Consider the following 18,550-nt stretch of genomic DNA (forward strand, 5'->3'; position numbering starts at 1 on the left):
GTTTGTTTTGGAGTTCCACAAGGTTCTGTGCTCCGACCAATCCTATTTACTCTATATGTGCTTCCCTTAGGCAACATCATTAGAAATCACTCTGTAAATTTCCATTGTTATGCGGATGATACACAGTTGTATTTATCGATGAAGCCAGAAGAAAGTAATCAATTAACTAAACTTGAAAATGCCTGAAAGACATAAAAACTTGGATGAGCACCAATTTCCTGATGTTAAATTCAGACAAAACTGAAGTTATTGTTCTTGGCCCCAAACAACTCAGAGACTCTTTATCTGATGACATAGTTTCTCTAGATGGCATTGCTCTGGCCTCTAGCACTACCGTAAGAAACCTCGGAGTAATATTTGATCAAGATTTGTCTTTTAATTCTCATTTAAAACAAACCTCACGGACTGCATTTTTTCATCTGCGTAATATTGCGAAAATTAGGCCTATCCTGACCCGAAAAGATGCAGAAAAATTGGTCCACGCTTTTGTTACCTCTAGGCTGGATTACTGTAACTCTCTATTATCAGGTAGCTCTAGTAAGTCCTTAAAAACTCTCCAGCTAATTCAGAATGCAGCAGCACGTGTACTAACAGGAACTAAGAAACGAGATCATATTTCTCCTGTTTTAGCTTCTCTGCACTGGCTCCCTGTAAAATCCAGAATTGAATTTAAAATCCTACTGTTAACTTATAAAGCTCTAAATGGTCAAGCTCCATCATATCTTAGTGAGCTCATAGTGCCATATTATCCCACCAGAACACTGCGCTCTGAGAACGCAGGGTTACTCGTGGTCCCTAAAGTCTCCAAAAGTAGATCAGGAGCCAGAGCCTTCAGCTATCAGGCTCCTCTCTCTCTCTCTCTCTCTCTCTCTCTCTCTCTCTCCTGGATGGTGTGACGTGTGTGGTTGTGCTGCTGCCGTGGTCCTGCCAGATGCCTCCTGCTGCTGCTGTTATCATTAGTCATACTTCTACTGTTATTATACACATATGATTATTGTCACACATGTATACTATCAGATATTAATATATACTTTCAACATATTGTACCACAATAGCTGTAATTATTATTATAGTATTATTACTTTCATTAATGTTGTTGTAAGCTACTGTCATTACCGTCTGTCCTGCATCTCTCTCTGTCTCATTGTGTCATACAGATTAATTTATTATGTTGATCTGTTCTGTACAACATCTATTGCACGTCTGTCCATCCTGGAAGAGGGATCCCTCCTCAGTTGCTCTTCCTGAGGTTTCTACCATTTTTTCCCCATTAAAGGGTTTTTTTGGGGAGTTTTTCCTTATCCGCTGTGAGGGTCATAAGGACAGAGGGATGTCGTATGCTGTAAAGCCCTGTGAGGCAAATTGTGATTTGTGATATTCGGCTTTATAAATAAAATTGATTGATTGAAAAGTTTACTACGCTGTGAGAGTGGCAAGAGTGAGAATAAAAGTTGTGGGCTGGATAGCAAGATGAGTTAAAATTCACTATAATGCATTTACACATCCCTCCAGGGATTACCTTGGGATTCCCCAGTAAGAGCTGGAGGATGTGGTTGGATGTCAGAAAGACACCGGGGCCACCACAGTCTGCTCAGTTACTCACTCATATTTAAGTACTAAATCTCACATTAGCTTGTGATGTTTGCCTCTGCGCCCTCCGTCTTCTCGCTAACGGGGATTACCACTGATGTCAATCAAGGCTGAGAACTGCGTGGAAAGTGCTTCCCAGCCACGGCCACTAATACATTATTTTGTAAGTGTAACTGTAACATCAAGTGTAAAAGCCTATTTTCAGCCATTCTTCTATGAAATGTGTCCATGCTTTACTGTTGTTCTTAATGTGAACTCACTAAGCAGAACATGAGCAGCACTTACAGTCATCCGATCACTACATTAAAAAAGCAATTAGCAGTCATGAGCTTACTGTGTCCTCCCATTGAAGAGCACTCACTGTCTACTATTTCACTTAGTGGGAATCCTTAGCTCAGAGTTATTTCTTTATAAAGCCACCCATAAGGTGGGTGTGGGAAGTCTTCCGCCATGATGAATCCTGTTACCCAGGAATACCATTAAGCTTTTCTCCAGCTCATTCATGCACGTAGAGCCATGGGGAGATTCCATGGTAAAATACAGGCTGTTTTTATTGGCTGCTGCTGAGCAAACAGGAGGAGGTGAACATGTGGTTTTCCTTGGCTTCACATCACCAAACTGATACTAAGCAGAGTGGAGTACTGTAAATTTGAGATTTATCCTGACCTCCTAGACGTGTTACTCCTTTAACTCATGTCTTTGTCACTCATTACAGGAGCTCTCGTAATGAGTGACCTGGATTAATGAGTCAGAGTAAGAATAACAGACTCAGTCATAGTAATGTGATTCACCACCTTAATTTTCCACAGACCCTTGTCAAGCACAGTGGAGTTAATATGTTAAAACATTTGTAGAACATTATTCTGATAACGTAAGTGTGAGTGCAGCTGATAGACTCAATAATATGATATTAAGATAAAAAGCAAAGTCTGTCATGTGTTTAAACAATAATATTGTCACATGCTGCTCATCAAGCTTTGTTTCCTGAAGGGCCTCCTGTCCAATGTCAGCTGGGAAGGGCTCAGTGTTATGTTTATGAATACATTACACTGACACATAATACAGTGGAAACCTCTGACAGTTATCACACCTGTCTGGGTCAAATTAGTCACCATAAGCAGAGGATTATTATGACCACATTATTTTCTGATGCAGATTACTACCTCGTTTAGAGTTGTATAATACAACAATAATACTGCTGCTGGGGCGTCACGTGAACAGGCATTGTCAATCCTCTGATGAGGGCGGCTTCAAGGTGCTTCCCCCATGCGCATTTGTCTTGTCTCCATCAACATGTATCTCTACATTGTGCAGTATAATCCTTTGTTTCCATATTGACAAGAAAAAAAAACAGATTTGAGAGGAAAAGTCACAAGAATAAGGTCATAATTTTGGGAAATAAAGTAAATAATCTGTAATTAAACTCGTAAATTTATAGTTTAATCTTGTAATATTACAGTTTATCTTCTTGTGAATTTATAAATTTAATATTGTGACATTATGACTTTTCGCCCCAGTCCTCCGTCATAGTTTCCGCTTTCAGTACTGTGCTTGAAATAAAAATACAATTTAAAAAAAAGAATAAAATAAAAACAGGGGAAACGATATTTTCTGAAAGTAAAGTCACACTTCAGCTGTGTTTTTCCAGGAAAGCTGTGTTGAATCAAGCAAATAATTTCAGTCTTGCAGCCATTTTTATTCAATGTGTCTAATTCATGATCATCATTTGGCGCATTATTTTAAAGGTTTACACGTCCTGAAGTTTGCCATGTCAGAGTTTTCCCATATGGATTCATTGTCAGGATGAGATGTGTTTCTAAGGGACAGAAGATTCCATCCAAAGCTCAGAAGAAATGGCTCTAATTTCATTAAAGTCACTGCTCCCTTAATTTCCCAGGAAAACGGTGAGAAGTGTGTGTGTGTGTGTGTGTGTGTGTGTGTGTGTTTGGGACACATTCAGTTCATCCTTGTCCAGGAAATGTGTGGGTGCAGTGTCTCTTCTGTTCCAGTCCCATGAGGCGTGCATAAAAACCTTGCCTGTGATTTTTAGAGTTGTGTGAGTGTGTGGGTGAGCTGCAAATGAAGTGCCATTCTCATTCTACATTCTGACCCTCACCTATAGTCATGAGCTTTGTGACTGAAAGAAGTAATACGGATACAAGTGGATGAAATGTGTTTTCTCTGTGGGGTCGCTGGGCTCAGCCTTGAGGGGCTTTCACACTGCTACGCGGTCATTTAAATGAGGGGAAGAGGTTTCAAACACAGCAGTCGGGGTATGAAGTGATTAAACAGTGACACCCTCAGGACTGTATATGCAGATTATGTAGTCTTGACAGTGATGTCAACATGGTGATGATAGGGCAACAAACATGTGGTATCTTGTTCTTGTGAGTGTGCCTCACGTCATGCTGTGTAACAAGCGCTCTGCAACAAAGTCTACTGAGATGATAATATTTATTTCCTCTCAGCAACAGCAGAGCAGACAAGCCAACCTCATCTGGTGCCTCACTACACCACAATTGGCACATCAGTCTTTGTAAATACACCTGTCACTTTTTTTTAAATCTGCTCAGTACAAAGGATTAAAACACAAGTACAGTCCCTCAACAGCAGCAGTTTGGGTTCATGTCATTTTTGGCACGCACACAAATGCTGAAGCACGGAGAGAGATTTCTAAGAATTTAGAGGCTTCCAGTTAAGGCACACCAATGTGTGTGTGTGTGTGGGTGTGGGTGTGTGTGTGTGTGTTTACATGCTTGTGTGAGGGAGAGGAAGAAGAAAAAAATGGGAGAAGGCAAATGAAAGGAGGCAGTGTGTGTGTGGGTGTGGGTGTGGGTGTGCGTCTAAATGAATGAACGTATCATTATGTGTGTGCTTGTCTGAGGGTAATTTCCTTTTCTGCTGTCATGATGCTGCTCACCCCCTGAGCAGCGATGAGCAGAGGAGATATAAAACCACGCAGAGGATGAGATGAAGACAGAAGAAGACAGAGTCTGACTTGATCCCCTCCGGCTGTCAGCGTGCACTCACACAAGGTAAGTCAGCTGTCTAATTTTTTACTCCTGCAAGTTTATTTGAAACTTTATTAAACTGTAAAACTACTGAAGGTATTTTATAGTTTTTGGGGAACTTACAGATGTATGAGAGGACTGCACTTTATTTAATCAATGCATTTTTCTTTCACAATTTCTTAATCACTTCATCAACTGCTGGACATTAGTTGATTTTGCAACCTTTCACATAGTGGCAGCATTTTAAAAATCATTCATAACGGCACCAAGATGAAATCATTTTTTATACTCGCTGTACTTTATTTTATATTTCATTGAATTTTATGAGAGACCTTTACATCCAGTTTATTCAGATGGTCAAAAAGAGAGAAAGTTGGAATTTTCAGAAAAATGTCTCTGCTTTACAGACGCAAATATTTACATCGGCATTATCTGTAAACAACCAAACCTGTTTCGACGGTACACAGTGTAAATCTGTGTTATGCCTGAGTTATTTACATTCTGCTATAACAGTAGAAAACACACACACAGACAGACAGTATGGGAAGAGTTTGGGCTATTGATTTCCAGAGCTGCACTAATCAATATTGTAGCATCAACAGTGGATAAGATGTGTATGGGTCGCTCACAGTTACTCACTGAGAATGATCCAACTCTGCAGCTCTGCAGAGCTTGTTCAGTCTGGACTCCCTGAGAGATGAGATCTTGTATCTCAATGGGACCTCCCTGACTAAATAAAGGATAAATAAAAATAATTTTGAGCCTGATTCACAAACTCCTCTTATTAACCCACCAGTGTCTGCAACATCACACCTGAGTGCTTCAGTCACATTATGGTCTTTCATTGTGGCATTTGTGGCATCAAACCTGGGTGGTTTTTTCTACCATCACTTGATGTCTTTGTGCCGATTCAGCCCCTGAACACTGGGTGCAGCATTTCCCAGCAGCGTTTGTGGCATCAAACCTGGGTGTTTTTTTTTTACCAAACCTTGGTGTCTTTAGGGGCACATTGTGCTGTTTGAGCCCCCGAACCTGGTTGTTTATCACCGACCCGTCCCTGCTTTTCCAGTGGCTTTTGTGCCATCAAACTTGCTGTTTTAAGCCAGAACGTGATCTTTTCCAAACCATAACCAAGTGGTTTTTGTGCCTAAACCTCACATCAAGATAATCACAGTGTTGTTGAAACATAAAGACACATTTCATGTATCCCCGACATAATAACGTACAAATGTAACATATTGCAAAAGTAAGCCCAACCCAACCCGACACTGCTCTTACAGTGACTTTTGTGCCACCAAATGTGGGTATTTCAAATCAAAACATGATCTTTTCTTGTCCATAACCAAGGGTTTTTTGGGTGTAAACCCAGCCACATGATAATCACATCATTGTTTGAAACCAGCAGCAGAGGTTGTTTATCGGTGACCATTCATGGTGTTTCCCAGCAGCGTTTGGGCCACTAAACCTGGGTGTTTATCATCGACCTGTCCTTGCTTTTTGTGGGTGTTTTAAGTTTTAATCTTTTCCTGACCATAACCAAGTGGTTTTTGTGCCTAAACCTCACAACAAGACAATCACAGTGTTGTTGAAATATAAAAATCGTTAAGTGCCATGTATCCCCTGCATAATAACGCACAAATGTAACATACCTGTGGTTTGCAAAAGTATACAATACAAACATTTTTGGGGGGACTGAGCCTTTAGTAGCCGTAGATCAAGATTAGTTAGACAACATAACAGAGCTTCAATATTAGTTTTACATCCATCAGGTGGCCAGACGTGTGTGTCTAAGTGAATGCCATGTTGCCTCATGTCTGCTGCATGTGTAACTAAGCAACTGCTTTCTAAAAAATATCCCTTAACCATCTCCTGTTGTGTTTCTTCACATCTAAAACTGAGATGCAGACTCTTTCAATTAAAGGGCCATTTATAGTTGCTGATGCCTTTAAGGGAAACTGTATGCAACAGCCAGAGTTGTGTAATGAGTGTCACACTGAACCTGCAGTTTTTCAGTCCTATCTGGAGAGGAACTTGTGATACAGAAGATAAGATCCTTCTGTCCTGTGCAGATACTGTTTTAGAACATCATATTTTCCACTGCATGCTGATGCAAACTGCTGCTGTGTGCTTGGTAACGTTAAAAATAGGATGGAGTGAGAGTGAGCCAAAAATAATGTTGTGCATTTGATGCAATGGTTGTGGGTGTAGAACAAAGTTTATTACAGCTCAAAGCTGAAACCTTTGGAAACTGCAGAAGTAGGTTGAGGTCATCGTAGGGTGAGACACTGATGCTCAAAGCTAAATTATTACATAGTTTGGCTCCAACACGCAATTGCCTCCTAATTCTAAGGAACAGTCCCATGAAAGACATTTGGATCAGTGCTGAAACAATGAGTTGATAAACTGGTCTGTCGACTGGCTGAGAATTAAATGACAATGACTTTGATATTTGATTAATGGTTAAGGTCAGTGATACTCAACTTGCTGCACAACCATTTTCTTATTCACAGTGTAAATAAATTGATTCACACTGGGATGTTTTTCTGTCCTTTAAATGTAAATAAGGCTCCAGAGTGCACAAATTTAAGCCTTTTTATCCAAAAAAAGAGGAAAAAAAAAAAAGCCAAGGCAGGATCTCCTCTGATAGAAGCCACTTTTTTACTGCCTGTTTGAGAAGGGAAAATGTAAAATGTGAAGCTGGAGAGATGTGTTTTAATTACACATTTTGATGGCAACCTACTGCCAGAGATTTAAACAGCAGCTGTCAGCAGTTAGCAGCTAACTCAAAGGAGAAGAACAGTGGCCGTAAATAAATGTCAGCAAAATGGAAAAACAATAAGATTCAGGAGCTACTTATCCTCCGAGCAGAGGACGAGATCAGCCGCCATATAACAGAGAAGATAACTGACATTATGCTATTGTTGGTGCATAGAAAGTGCTGCTGACGTGAAGACGCTGTTGTGTTACATGTAACACCTGTCACAACTCTTTTGGTTGGAAATAATTATTATTATTTGGAAATTATTTGCGTTACAGGTGCTCCTTGCAAGACAGGAAAGATAAGTGAAAATATAAGAAATTTAACAAGAGTATTTACAAATATATTGTTCAAATAAACTAACAAGAGTATTTACAAATATATTGTTCAAATAAACAGGGTTATTAACAAAGAATAAAAGTGTATATATATATATATATATATATGTATTGTAACCTAAACAAGATTATTTACACAATATATAGTAACCTAAATAGATAATACACATAATATATACAGTCAAGGTGAAATGGGGTTATTGCACAAGTTAAATTATTGCACATGTTGACAGTGGGTGAAATAGTCGTACAGTTTGATGGCCACAGGCAGGAATGATTTCCTGTGGCGCTCAGTGGTACATTAGGTGGTATGAGTCTCCCACTGAAAGTACTCTTGTGCCTGACCAGCACATGGTGGAGTGGGTGTGAAACATTGTCCAAGATAGTTCGTAGCTTTGACAGCATCCTCCTCTCTGACACCACCATCAGAGAGTCACACTCCGTTCCCACGACGTCACTGGCCTTGCGGAACAGTTTGTTGAATCTGCTGGTGTCCGCCACCCTCAGCTTGCTGCCCCAGCACACAACAGCATAGAGGATAGCACTGGCCACCACAGACTCATAGAAGATCCTGAGCATAGTCCGGCAGATGTTGAAGGACCTCAGTCGCCTCAGAAAACAGAGACGGCTCTGGCACTTCCTGTAGAGAGCGTCAGTGTTCTTAGCCCAGTCCAATTTACTGTCCATGTGTACGCCCAGGTACTTACAGCTCTGCACAATGTCCACACTGACCGTGCTCGTCATAAAACAAGTCAGATGTCTGATTTACCTCACAGAGCTACACACTGTATTACTTCTTCACTTGGATCTATTCCACATGACGTAGCTGGCTTTTGGAGCAGCACGTGTGCTTGTTTGTCTTTTACAATGCTCCATGTTGGCTATAAATGCAACTAAAACCACCTGTTACTATTTAAACTGTTAACTGTCAACTTCTTTGACATTGAACCACTCAGACATCCTTGCTTTAAGTGCAGCCAGCTGCATGCCACCTGTAAGGGACTGTTTGTTATTAATGAGTCGGGGATGAGGTGGTGCAAAAAGAAGGAGGCATGTCAAATAATATTTTAAGCACCGGGAAGGAACTTTTCTGCTTAGGGCAGGGGGAAGTCTAAATGGATGTATTTTGTATTTATTTTACTGGCAATTTTTAAGGAAAGCTTTCTCTGGGAGGCATGTTTTCTTTAAAAATCACCAAAATCACACCATTTATCACAGCAAGAAACTGTAAAAACTGGAAAAACAGAAATTATTGTGAGATTTTAAAATATCCCATTTCAAAAGCATCTTGTATTTTACATCATTTCACTTTTTTTTCACAAAAATGAACAGGTTAGTTACCATTAATGGACGTCCGGCTAAGGAAAGCAAAACTTTTTGAAACCGACATCCCCTAAAATCAAAAGAAGGTCCCAGGAAGGAGTCCTAAAACCTAAGAAATGAGTTAGCATTTTCACACTCTGGTTCCCTCATCTTGAAGTCAATGAGTTTTTGGTTAGATGTCTGAATTAAGGTCTGTGGTTAACAAAGCAGCTGCTAACAAGTGTTAAATAAACGTCATCACTTACTCTGAACAACAAAACTAGGCCTGACTAATTCCTTTCCTCTGAAAACAAAAACACAAAGATAAGACCCAACATATTGATCTAAAAAAAGAACACAGAGCTGGCTGCAACCAACCAGTGTTTCTGGGCCTAAGCTATGTACAGTTCCCTACAAGTCTCTTAGTATCCGGTGTGTGGCCTCTGATAACAATTTCCTACAACATTTCGAAACTGTAACAATGGTTCTGTGAGGGTGAGGGGCCCTGCAGAAGCTGACTCAGGAAGCAGCACTGTGGTTAAAGGTTCCTGCAGGACTGATGTGCATGAATATAAACTGTATGTGCCATGTTTGTTGTTTAACAAGAAGAAATGTGGTTTCACTCTGAATGCACTCTGTGTCTCTCAGGAAATGGATACTTCCCGACTCGGCTTCTTCATCTTCATTGTGATAACTGTAACTGCATCTTCAGGTAGGACGTACATTATGATGAAGAACAGTGCATTAATGGATCTGTTCATGCAGCTGTATTCATATTAAGAAGTCGATCCTTTTTGACCCACACATGCAGTATATAGACACATAGTGCTGAAGCTGCACATGTAGCAGAAACTGCTCCATGACTCCAATGACTGCATAAGCCCTAGGGGTGTAAATCACCAGCTTCATCACAATACGATATTATATCGATTTGTTTGGATGGCGATACGATGTTTGCCGACATCACAAAGTCTGTCACGATACGATTTTGATTCGATTCGATTCAGGAGCCTGTGATCGATATGACGATCAACTCACAAAAACAACTAGAATATGATTTGACCATTTTATTTCTGAGCTCTGTTTGTTGTTTAAGTGGAGGCGCGCTTGCCCAGAAATGGTGACACAGACGTGCTATGTGAATTTCAAAATAAATATGTATCTTTAATATGACGATATGGATCGATGTTTTAATTTTGCATCGATATAATCGGATCGTTAATCAATGAATCGATGTATCGATGTGGATCAATGTATCTAATACACAATCCTAATAAGCCCATCACCTCATCACCCCCCCCTTCCAAAATCATTGGTCTTCCCACACCCAACCTCACAGAGTTAAATAACAGGGCCATTACACGCTTTGCAAAATCAATTGACCTGGACACCACATGCCCACTCAACCAATACCCCATCCCATTACCCTCAGGGCGAAAGCTCGACTCGGGAAGATCCTGATCCCAGCAGCCATAGCTGCACTGAACAAGAGATCCCGCTGACTCAAAGTGTCCACCTCTGTGAATGAACACGTAATGTTTTGTGATGTCTGTGATATGTCTGTGCCTGTGATATCCGTGATTGATCTCTGTAAATGTACAGTTAGTGGAAACGAATTTCCCTCTGGGACGAATAAAGTCTAAGAAGGCCCTCTTTAATGTATATCCACCACTGTAGCATATACAGTATTAATGCAGGGTGGTGGCATGAATGTACTACATGCATGAAGGGAGCACTGTACAAAAGTCACCACATCTGAATCAGATGAGGCCAGAATATAATGCTTACCCTGTCTATATCTGCATGTTAATGTCACAGTATCTGCTTAGTCTCCCTTTTAAATAATGTTTGGGATCTTTTATTTGTTAAATAACTGCTAGAATATTATAATATTTTCCACAACATGACTTTGTGCTTTCAATGTTATCTTTGTCACCACACCATCTTTAGAGACAGATCGGTGTACGGACCTAAACACGGATTATTTCAGCCTTTTTGAAGGGGAGGCATTTCATTTTGTGCCCCATGAGCTCGGCAATAACGTCCCTGACGATGAGGTCACATGGTACAAAAATAACTCCCAAATCAATATCACCACTGATGAGAACCAGAACGTACATTACCACGGTGGAGCACTCTTTTTCTTAAACCTCTGCAGTGAAAACTCCGGCCTTTACATCGCCAGGTGAGAATACCCGTCTCTGTAAAACCACGTTTTGGCAACATTGAAATTCAATTTAATTTTTCTTATTTCTATCACTAAACGTAACATTAAGTTCATGTTACTCTCTGATCTTTTGGCAATGTAAAATATGTTCTTTCCACTGAGATGATCTGTTAATATGGACCCTGAGCTGAATCACAAAGGCTTATTGTTTCTTCTCTAGGCAAGATGAGCCATCAGGACAGTGTTACAACTATTTTTTACAAGTTGACGTCTTCAAACGAAGCAATCCAATGGAAAAGAAATTCCTCTACGGATCCATTGAAGACTCTGCTATGGCCAAAAAGATCCCATGTCCAGATCCTGTCCGCAACACATGTACCTTGTTGGCGGGAACTTTCTCCTGGAGCACGGTACCTGTGATTACAGTGACTCTGGTGTAAATAACAATGTTGTTTCTTCAGGTCCTAAACTCTAAATCTGGTAACATCACTGATAATTTATTGTTGTAACAGTCGTAAGGAGAGACCCAGAATTTCTGGATTTAAATGCAGAACATGTAGGCTAAGCAGGTTCGATAAATATGAGCTTTACTCGGTCCATGTTCAGAACAAAGATCAGCAACAGGGCTTATGTGCATAGAAATATGTGATGATGAAGCCAGGGGCGGACTGGCCATCTGGAGGTTCAGGAGAATCACAGAACGGCCGGTACTCCAGGACGGCCGGCAGCCGCCACGCAGTCATCACCTTGTTTTTTTTTTTTCCTTTTTCTCCCTGATAATCTACTCTTCCACGTCCAGTCCGCTAGGTGGCAGCCTTTAACCCTATGGGCCCGAACGACGCATAGTGCGTCCAAATTCACACCTGTTCTTCTCTATTGATTTACCCCACAACCGTGCGTCATAGCGAGAAGCCACGCATATCACCTGAAACAGCGGAATTGTGGCTTTCCGACAAGACCAAGCACTTGTCGGTAGTCCAATGTTTTCACAGCGAAAAAAATGATAAAGAAAATAAAATACAGATTAATTGTCTACAAAATAAAAACCTGACGAATTTCTTTACAATCCATTATACAGATCTTGTTATCAGTCACTTCATATAGTGAGGAATATCGTATCTTACCACGTCTTAGGCTTGCGTGTGTTTCTCCCTGTCTATCCACATTTGTAGTCCAGCTTTCAAGATGCAAATATCTCCATATTGTCCAGTTGACACTCCATCAAACTTTGTATGACAAGACCAGCCACTTCACCTTTGCGCACCCAGACAACTGCAGCCTAATTATGCATGCATGACAGGGCCGTAGTCACCATATACATTGAGGGGTACATGTGTCCCCCCCAATGCCCAAAATGCCCCCCAATATATAACTGAAACTGAAAAACAACAAACTTTGTTTACTGCAAACAAAGTGGTAAATATTATCTTGGAGGACATCACTGCACTTGGTTGACTATTTTTCTATGATCTTAGATGTAAATATTGCATGTTTCTTTCAGATAAAACACATTTTTGCCAACATTGTCCTGAAAAAAACAAGATACAGCATGTGTATGTAGCCTTTATAATGACTGTGCTATGAGCTTAAAAGTAAAGGCAGTAAAAATACCCCAAAAACGCCTAGGGCCCATAGGGTTAAATTGGATGCCAGCCGGCCCATAGATGTTGGGCCTGTTTCAGGCAGTCACCTGCATTGTATTGTTCAGCAGAGAGACATCTGGACTGCGAGGAAAAACCTTCTGAACAATGAACACTGAAGAAATTCTAGTCAGGAGAGTTTTCAGCTGGTTGCAATCTGCAGTCCTAACCACTAAATGCCAATGGATTGCCCACACTGGAACTTTAAAAGACACATTAACTCAGCCAACCTCAATTCCCTCGGAAAAAGGTTCCTGAGGGAGGGTCATAACTGCAAACGTTTCCTTTCCAACTGGTTCTCTGGAACAAATGCCAGAGGATCTCAAATTACATGCCTGTGCATACGGTACTAAGAGATCAGAGACATGGCAGGGAGAGATGCCACGAAAAGCCTTAAAAATAATCAGTGAAATCTGGGAGTCAGTGTGAAGAGGTTAGAACAGGAATGATGTGATCACATCTCTTGGTTCTGGTTAAAAGCCTGGCAGCGGAGGTCTGTACAATCTGCAGTCAATGAATATGTTTTGGTTCAGGTGAGAAAAGAGGCTGCTGCAGTAATCCAGGCAGGATGACATTAAGGCATGTAAAATGGCCTCTCAGTTAAATAGATCATATTTTGAAATACTTCTATGTTGATAAAAACACGACAGTCAGGCACTAATTTCTTCAAATTATCTTTCTCCTCTTTATGAAGCAACCCCCCTTGCCCGAGCTGCAGACATTCACTAGCCCTGAAGATCGTCAAAAAGCTGACCTGTGGATTAAGACGGATACTTACAATGGCATCTACACTTGCACTTGTACCTGGAAACACAATAACAAGGAGTACAAATCGACTGCCTCCAGGGAGGTACAGCATCGAGGTAAGAGAGCATTTTCAGGTTTTCATAAGCCTTTACCTGGGGTAGTGTGGTAAAGAATAGTACAGAAGATTAGCTTGTTAGTCATTTTACCTGTAAACTGATGATGTCATTTATGTTTCCTGACAGACTGTTAATGCCACTGGTTAATGCTAAGACTTTAAGCCTATACTTTCCGTAGAGCACACGAACATAATTCAGAATGTGACAAGGTGAACATTTAAAGAAATTAACATTCTCCCACCACACAAACAAAGGAATTTATATCTGATTGTTCAAAATAGTGCCCTTATTATATATTATCATATGTATATTCAGAGACTCCCACTTAGCCACACATTTAGCCTTAGTGCTCTTCTCACAATAGGATTAAGTGTTAGCATAGAGCAGAGGATCTAAACTAAGTGTAAGAATGATTATGTGACTCAGGCTTTATGCCTGAACTAATTTTCAAACATACCATGGGACCCATATAAGGTAAATGATCTATAGCATAGTCCAAAGTGCATGGTGCAAGTGCATTTTGGGTGCTCCGACTCTGCTTTTGCTAGTTAAACAGCACATGATCTAGGTGCAGTGTAAAGTGCAAAGGGGTTGCACAAGTCTCTTAATTAATCATAAGTGGGTTTTGGTCGTAAAATGAATTCAACCAACCGTCTTATATTTCCTTTAAAAGCCAGGTGCACCTACACCTGCTCCACTGGTGGTGCTCCACATGGAGAACTCGGCAAATTGGAGAAGCATGCACTTTTCTGCTGAGAGTAACGCAGTAAGAGCAGTTACGTGACTGCAGCAAATATCGAGGGACATTTAAGCAGCAACACTAAAAACTGTAGTTATAAACCTGACAGAGGAAACAGAACTAAACTTTAAGCTTCTGAAATCAATGAAGCTATGCTGCACCTCATGTGTGAATGTACACGGCTTCTCTCTTAATGGGGAGTCGAACAGCATCTCTGCAGCTCTGCTCTGATCTCTGCTATGTTCACATTTTACAGAAGGCAATTAATGATGTATTATTTCACTCACCATAACCCCATTTGTGTGTCCTTATGTGTGAAACAAGCAGAGTGTGTACATGTTGTGAACCCGTATATTTAGGTGTTTAAACTATCTGGGCACAAGTACGTACACAACATGGGCGCTGGCCATGAAAACGACAGCTGTGTTGGTCTGAAACTAGCAATGACAGTTGCGCAGCTTTACACCAGGTATAAGATAGGGCCCTAGTAATTGAACATTCATTTATAGTTTTTGACACCATCGGTTCAGTTTGGCACATGGGTTTAGCTGATGCTACCAAGCTAATATTGTCATATATACTGTATATATATGTATAACATTTGTCATCAGTGACCACTCCAAAATTAATATCTGATTCAACTTCTTCTAATCTGTGTTCCAGATATTAAAACTTACCAGCGATTTACAAACACTCAAATATGGTCTGTAGCAGCAACATCAATTATTTTTAGAATATGTTCAATTCAATGTGTTTTTGTTTACATTTGAACTGTTCTGGTTACAGCATTGTATATTTCTTGCCTCAAATGTTTTCAGAAACATATTTTAGAGTAATGTTAAACAATGATACATATCAAATAAAATAAAATTAATTGAAGCTGGGACTAAAAATCATGTTTACGTTACCTTAGAATGAACCATTTAAGCCCTGTTTCCACAGAGCAGTACGGTACAGTTCAGCTTGGTGCGCCTTTTTTCTGTTTCCACAGTGAAAAGTTGTGGATGGTACCAATGGAACCGTTCCTTACCGTCCCCATGTTTGGTCCCCCCTCTGTTGGGGTACCTAGCACACAGATCTGGTACTAAAAGGTGGAGCTGTGAACACTGCAGTCTGATTGGTCAGTAGAGGACGGTCACTCTGCTCAGGGCTGAGTTGTGTCTGGTTTTGAGGCTCATGTAACCACTGTTCATACTGTGGAGAGTTTTATTGGTAAACTGTAACTATAAAATGAAAGGATGTTTTGCTGCCTCTCACAGCAGCTGGAGTCTGAGAAAATAACTTCATTCACTGGGCCGACTGCCAGCAACTTTTAAGGTGGAACGTTAACTTGTGATGTTACTCAATGCATGAGGTGACGACGTAAATCCATCAGCACACCTCAAATTTCACTGTGACAACTTTGATCATTCCATAAGTTTTTATATGACACACACTTTTAGTCATAAGAGGCTCTTCAAGCGTTTAAACATATTAATTTCAGCCGGATTATGTGAACTGCAGATATTCTAATCCTCACTCGGAGAAAAAAAAAAAGCATTGCGGAGTGTCGTTCCTGTGGGCTACAGCAACACTAAACCCCTGAGCTTGCCTGAGAAGGACTAAATGCACAAACCCTCTATTTTTAAATATCCCACGGAGAGAGACTCTCACTGCAGCCTGTTTTATTTTACTCTGAAAATGTCGGTGATGCAGGCTGATAAAGGAGGAAATACAGTGAGTGCTGGACGGAGCAGTGAGTGACAACAACCCCGCCCACATTTAAGAGCACTGTTTGTGATGGAAATGCTAAACGGACTGAGGGTCTAGGTACCATGTCTGAAGCGTTACTTTTGGTTCCAAAGGTACCATACCAAAAGTGTTTAGTGGAAACGGGGCTTTATATCGTGATATGGGGCAGATCCTTTTCCACAGAGTCTGCCGTGTTTTTTACAGCAGCCCAGAAAAGACCAACCAAACACTGACTCTAGACAGGGCCATTCACATTTCCGCATTGTTCACAGTAGTTCTTCTACATACTTGGCACACAAGAAAAGTTTAATTTGGTTGCAATCTGCAACTTTTACGGCGCGATTCAAGATTCAAGACAACTTTCCCTTAAAGGGCAATTTCATTTGACAGCTCGCACAACAACACACACACACACACACACACACAACACATAGAACACAGAAAGAAAATTGACAGCTGTGTGCAAATTCTGTTAGTCGCCATGATGAATTACATAAAAATAGTCAATACCAGCACCGGATGATAAAATACATAAAGGTACACAGTACCCAATGCACAATACACACAATACAATTCATAAGGATGTGTTTAACAATCGGACAGCAGAGGGGATGAAAGACTTGGAAAAGCGATTACTCTTACAAGCAGGTTGGGTGTAACGACGCCCTGAAGGCAATAGTGAAAATTCACTTGCTAAAACATGCCCGGAATAACTTAGAATGCTATGTGACTTCCTCAGAACCTGTTGTTCCCATAGAGAACCTAGGTCTCTCTGCTTAAGTCCAATAATCTTGGAACAAATTTCACAACTCTGTTCAGGCTGTTCTTGTCCCTGAGTGACAGGTTGTTGAACCAACAGATAAAAGAATAAGTCAAAAGACTTTCAATGAAAGACTGATAAAAATGACAAAGAATCACTGGACTGACAGAAAAAGAATTTAACATTCGAAGGAGAAGAATCCTCTGCTGTCCATGTTTGACCAGTGCTTCAGTGTTAACATACCATTTAAGCTGGTTGTCAAACACAGTGCCTAGATATTTGTAGGAGCTGACAATTTCAATCTTCTCTCCATCTGTGACACTCTCAGTGAAGGCCTTGTTGTCACGTCTAAAATCAATCATCATTTCTTTAGTTGTGGATGCATTTAACTCTAGAAAGTTGTCCTTACACCAATCTACAAATGCAGGGAGAGCCACACCATGGTTGTGTTGGGCACCCTGATGGAGAGACAACAGCACAGTATCATCTGAAAACTTAACAAGGAAGCTGCTTTCACAAGATGATCTGCAGCTGTCAGTGTATAAGATATAAAGAAGAGGTGACAATACGCACCCCTGTGGTGAACCAATATTAGTTACAACAGTGTCAGACAAATGACCATTCACAATGACCCTCTGCTGTCTTTTGGTCAAGAAGTCCAAAATCAATAAAACAAGTTGATGTGGTAGTTTAAAATCAGAAATCAGTCTCTCGATTAAAAGACAAGGTTGCATGTGATTAAAAGCGGAGGAGAAATCTCCAAACAACAGTCTGGCATGGGCATTAGGTTTCTCCAGATGTTGGTACAAGGTGTTAAGAATAAAAACCTTAGCGTCCTCAACACCCTTTCCAGCCTGGTAAGCAAACTGTAGAGGGTCGAGTTTACCCTCGATAGCTGGAGAATCTCATTTTTAATTATTTTCTCAGGATTTTCATTATCAATGAAGTGAGGGCAATCACTGCAGTCTGTGCACTCAAGACAAGCTTGACGTTTGCTGAAGCTTTCCTGTATTCCGTTGTGTAGTGGCACATGTTACATATTGCTCATACGTTTTTAATGATTTGTCCAACCGACAATGATTCAGATCTCCAAGAATGAATTTCGGAATGTTAGGAGAGAGAGAGTCAAGCTTATGTGTCACATCCATAACCAGCTGCGTGGCTGCAGTAACATTGGCCCGGGGTGAATATAAACAATTGTAAAAAAGAGTTGGGAAAACTCCCTTGGCAAATAATAGGGGCGGAGGGAGATGGACAATAATTCGAGGTCGGTCATGCAGATCTTTTCCCACACAACAACCGTATTGCAGTATCTCTCATTCACATAAAAGCAGACTCCTCCCCCCTTAGCCTTATTTGTGATAGAGGGACTTCTATCCATCCGAATGGGATAACCAAACCCACTGATGAATAATTCATCATCCCGGTCAGCTTCACCCAGCCATGTCTCCGTAAGAGCCAAAAGACACGTCTCCTTAAACTCCCGCTTGCATTTAGCGTAAGCCTCCAATTCGTCCACCTTATTTCGGATGGACTGCACATTGGAAAGCAGAACTGTTGGGGAGGAAGGATGTCAAGATCAACTTTCCTGATTCTCCGCTGGACACCTCCCCTTTTCCCTCTTTTCCTGCGAATCCTTTTCAAAGGTGTC

General features: G+C 40.7%; 1 protein-coding gene across 3 annotated transcripts in view; it reads left to right on the top strand.

Moving 5' to 3' along the window:
- The first annotated feature begins 4,481 nt into the window (after nucleotides 1-4,481).
- il1rl1 (interleukin 1 receptor-like 1) overlaps nucleotides 4,482-18,550 on the top strand; it is a 331,020-nt gene continuing 316,951 nt past the window's right edge. For all 3 annotated transcript variants that reach the window (XR_007570245.1, XR_007570244.1, XM_050049210.1), the window contains exons 1-5: nucleotides 4,482-4,625; nucleotides 9,648-9,711; nucleotides 10,950-11,184; nucleotides 11,387-11,576; nucleotides 13,501-13,669. Coding sequence is in view for 1 of the 3 variants with exons in the window: in XM_050049210.1 (XP_049905167.1) it covers nucleotides 9,651-9,711; nucleotides 10,950-11,184; nucleotides 11,387-11,576; nucleotides 13,501-13,669 (655 nt within the window). In the remaining 2 variants the exon portion in view is untranslated. The remainder of the gene's footprint in view (nucleotides 4,626-9,647; nucleotides 9,712-10,949; nucleotides 11,185-11,386; nucleotides 11,577-13,500; nucleotides 13,670-18,550) is intronic.

Source organism: Epinephelus moara, chromosome 7 (genome assembly GCF_006386435.1).
Source record: "Epinephelus moara isolate mb chromosome 7, YSFRI_EMoa_1.0, whole genome shotgun sequence".
Classification (NCBI taxonomy): Eukaryota; Metazoa; Chordata; class Actinopteri; order Perciformes; family Serranidae; genus Epinephelus; species Epinephelus moara.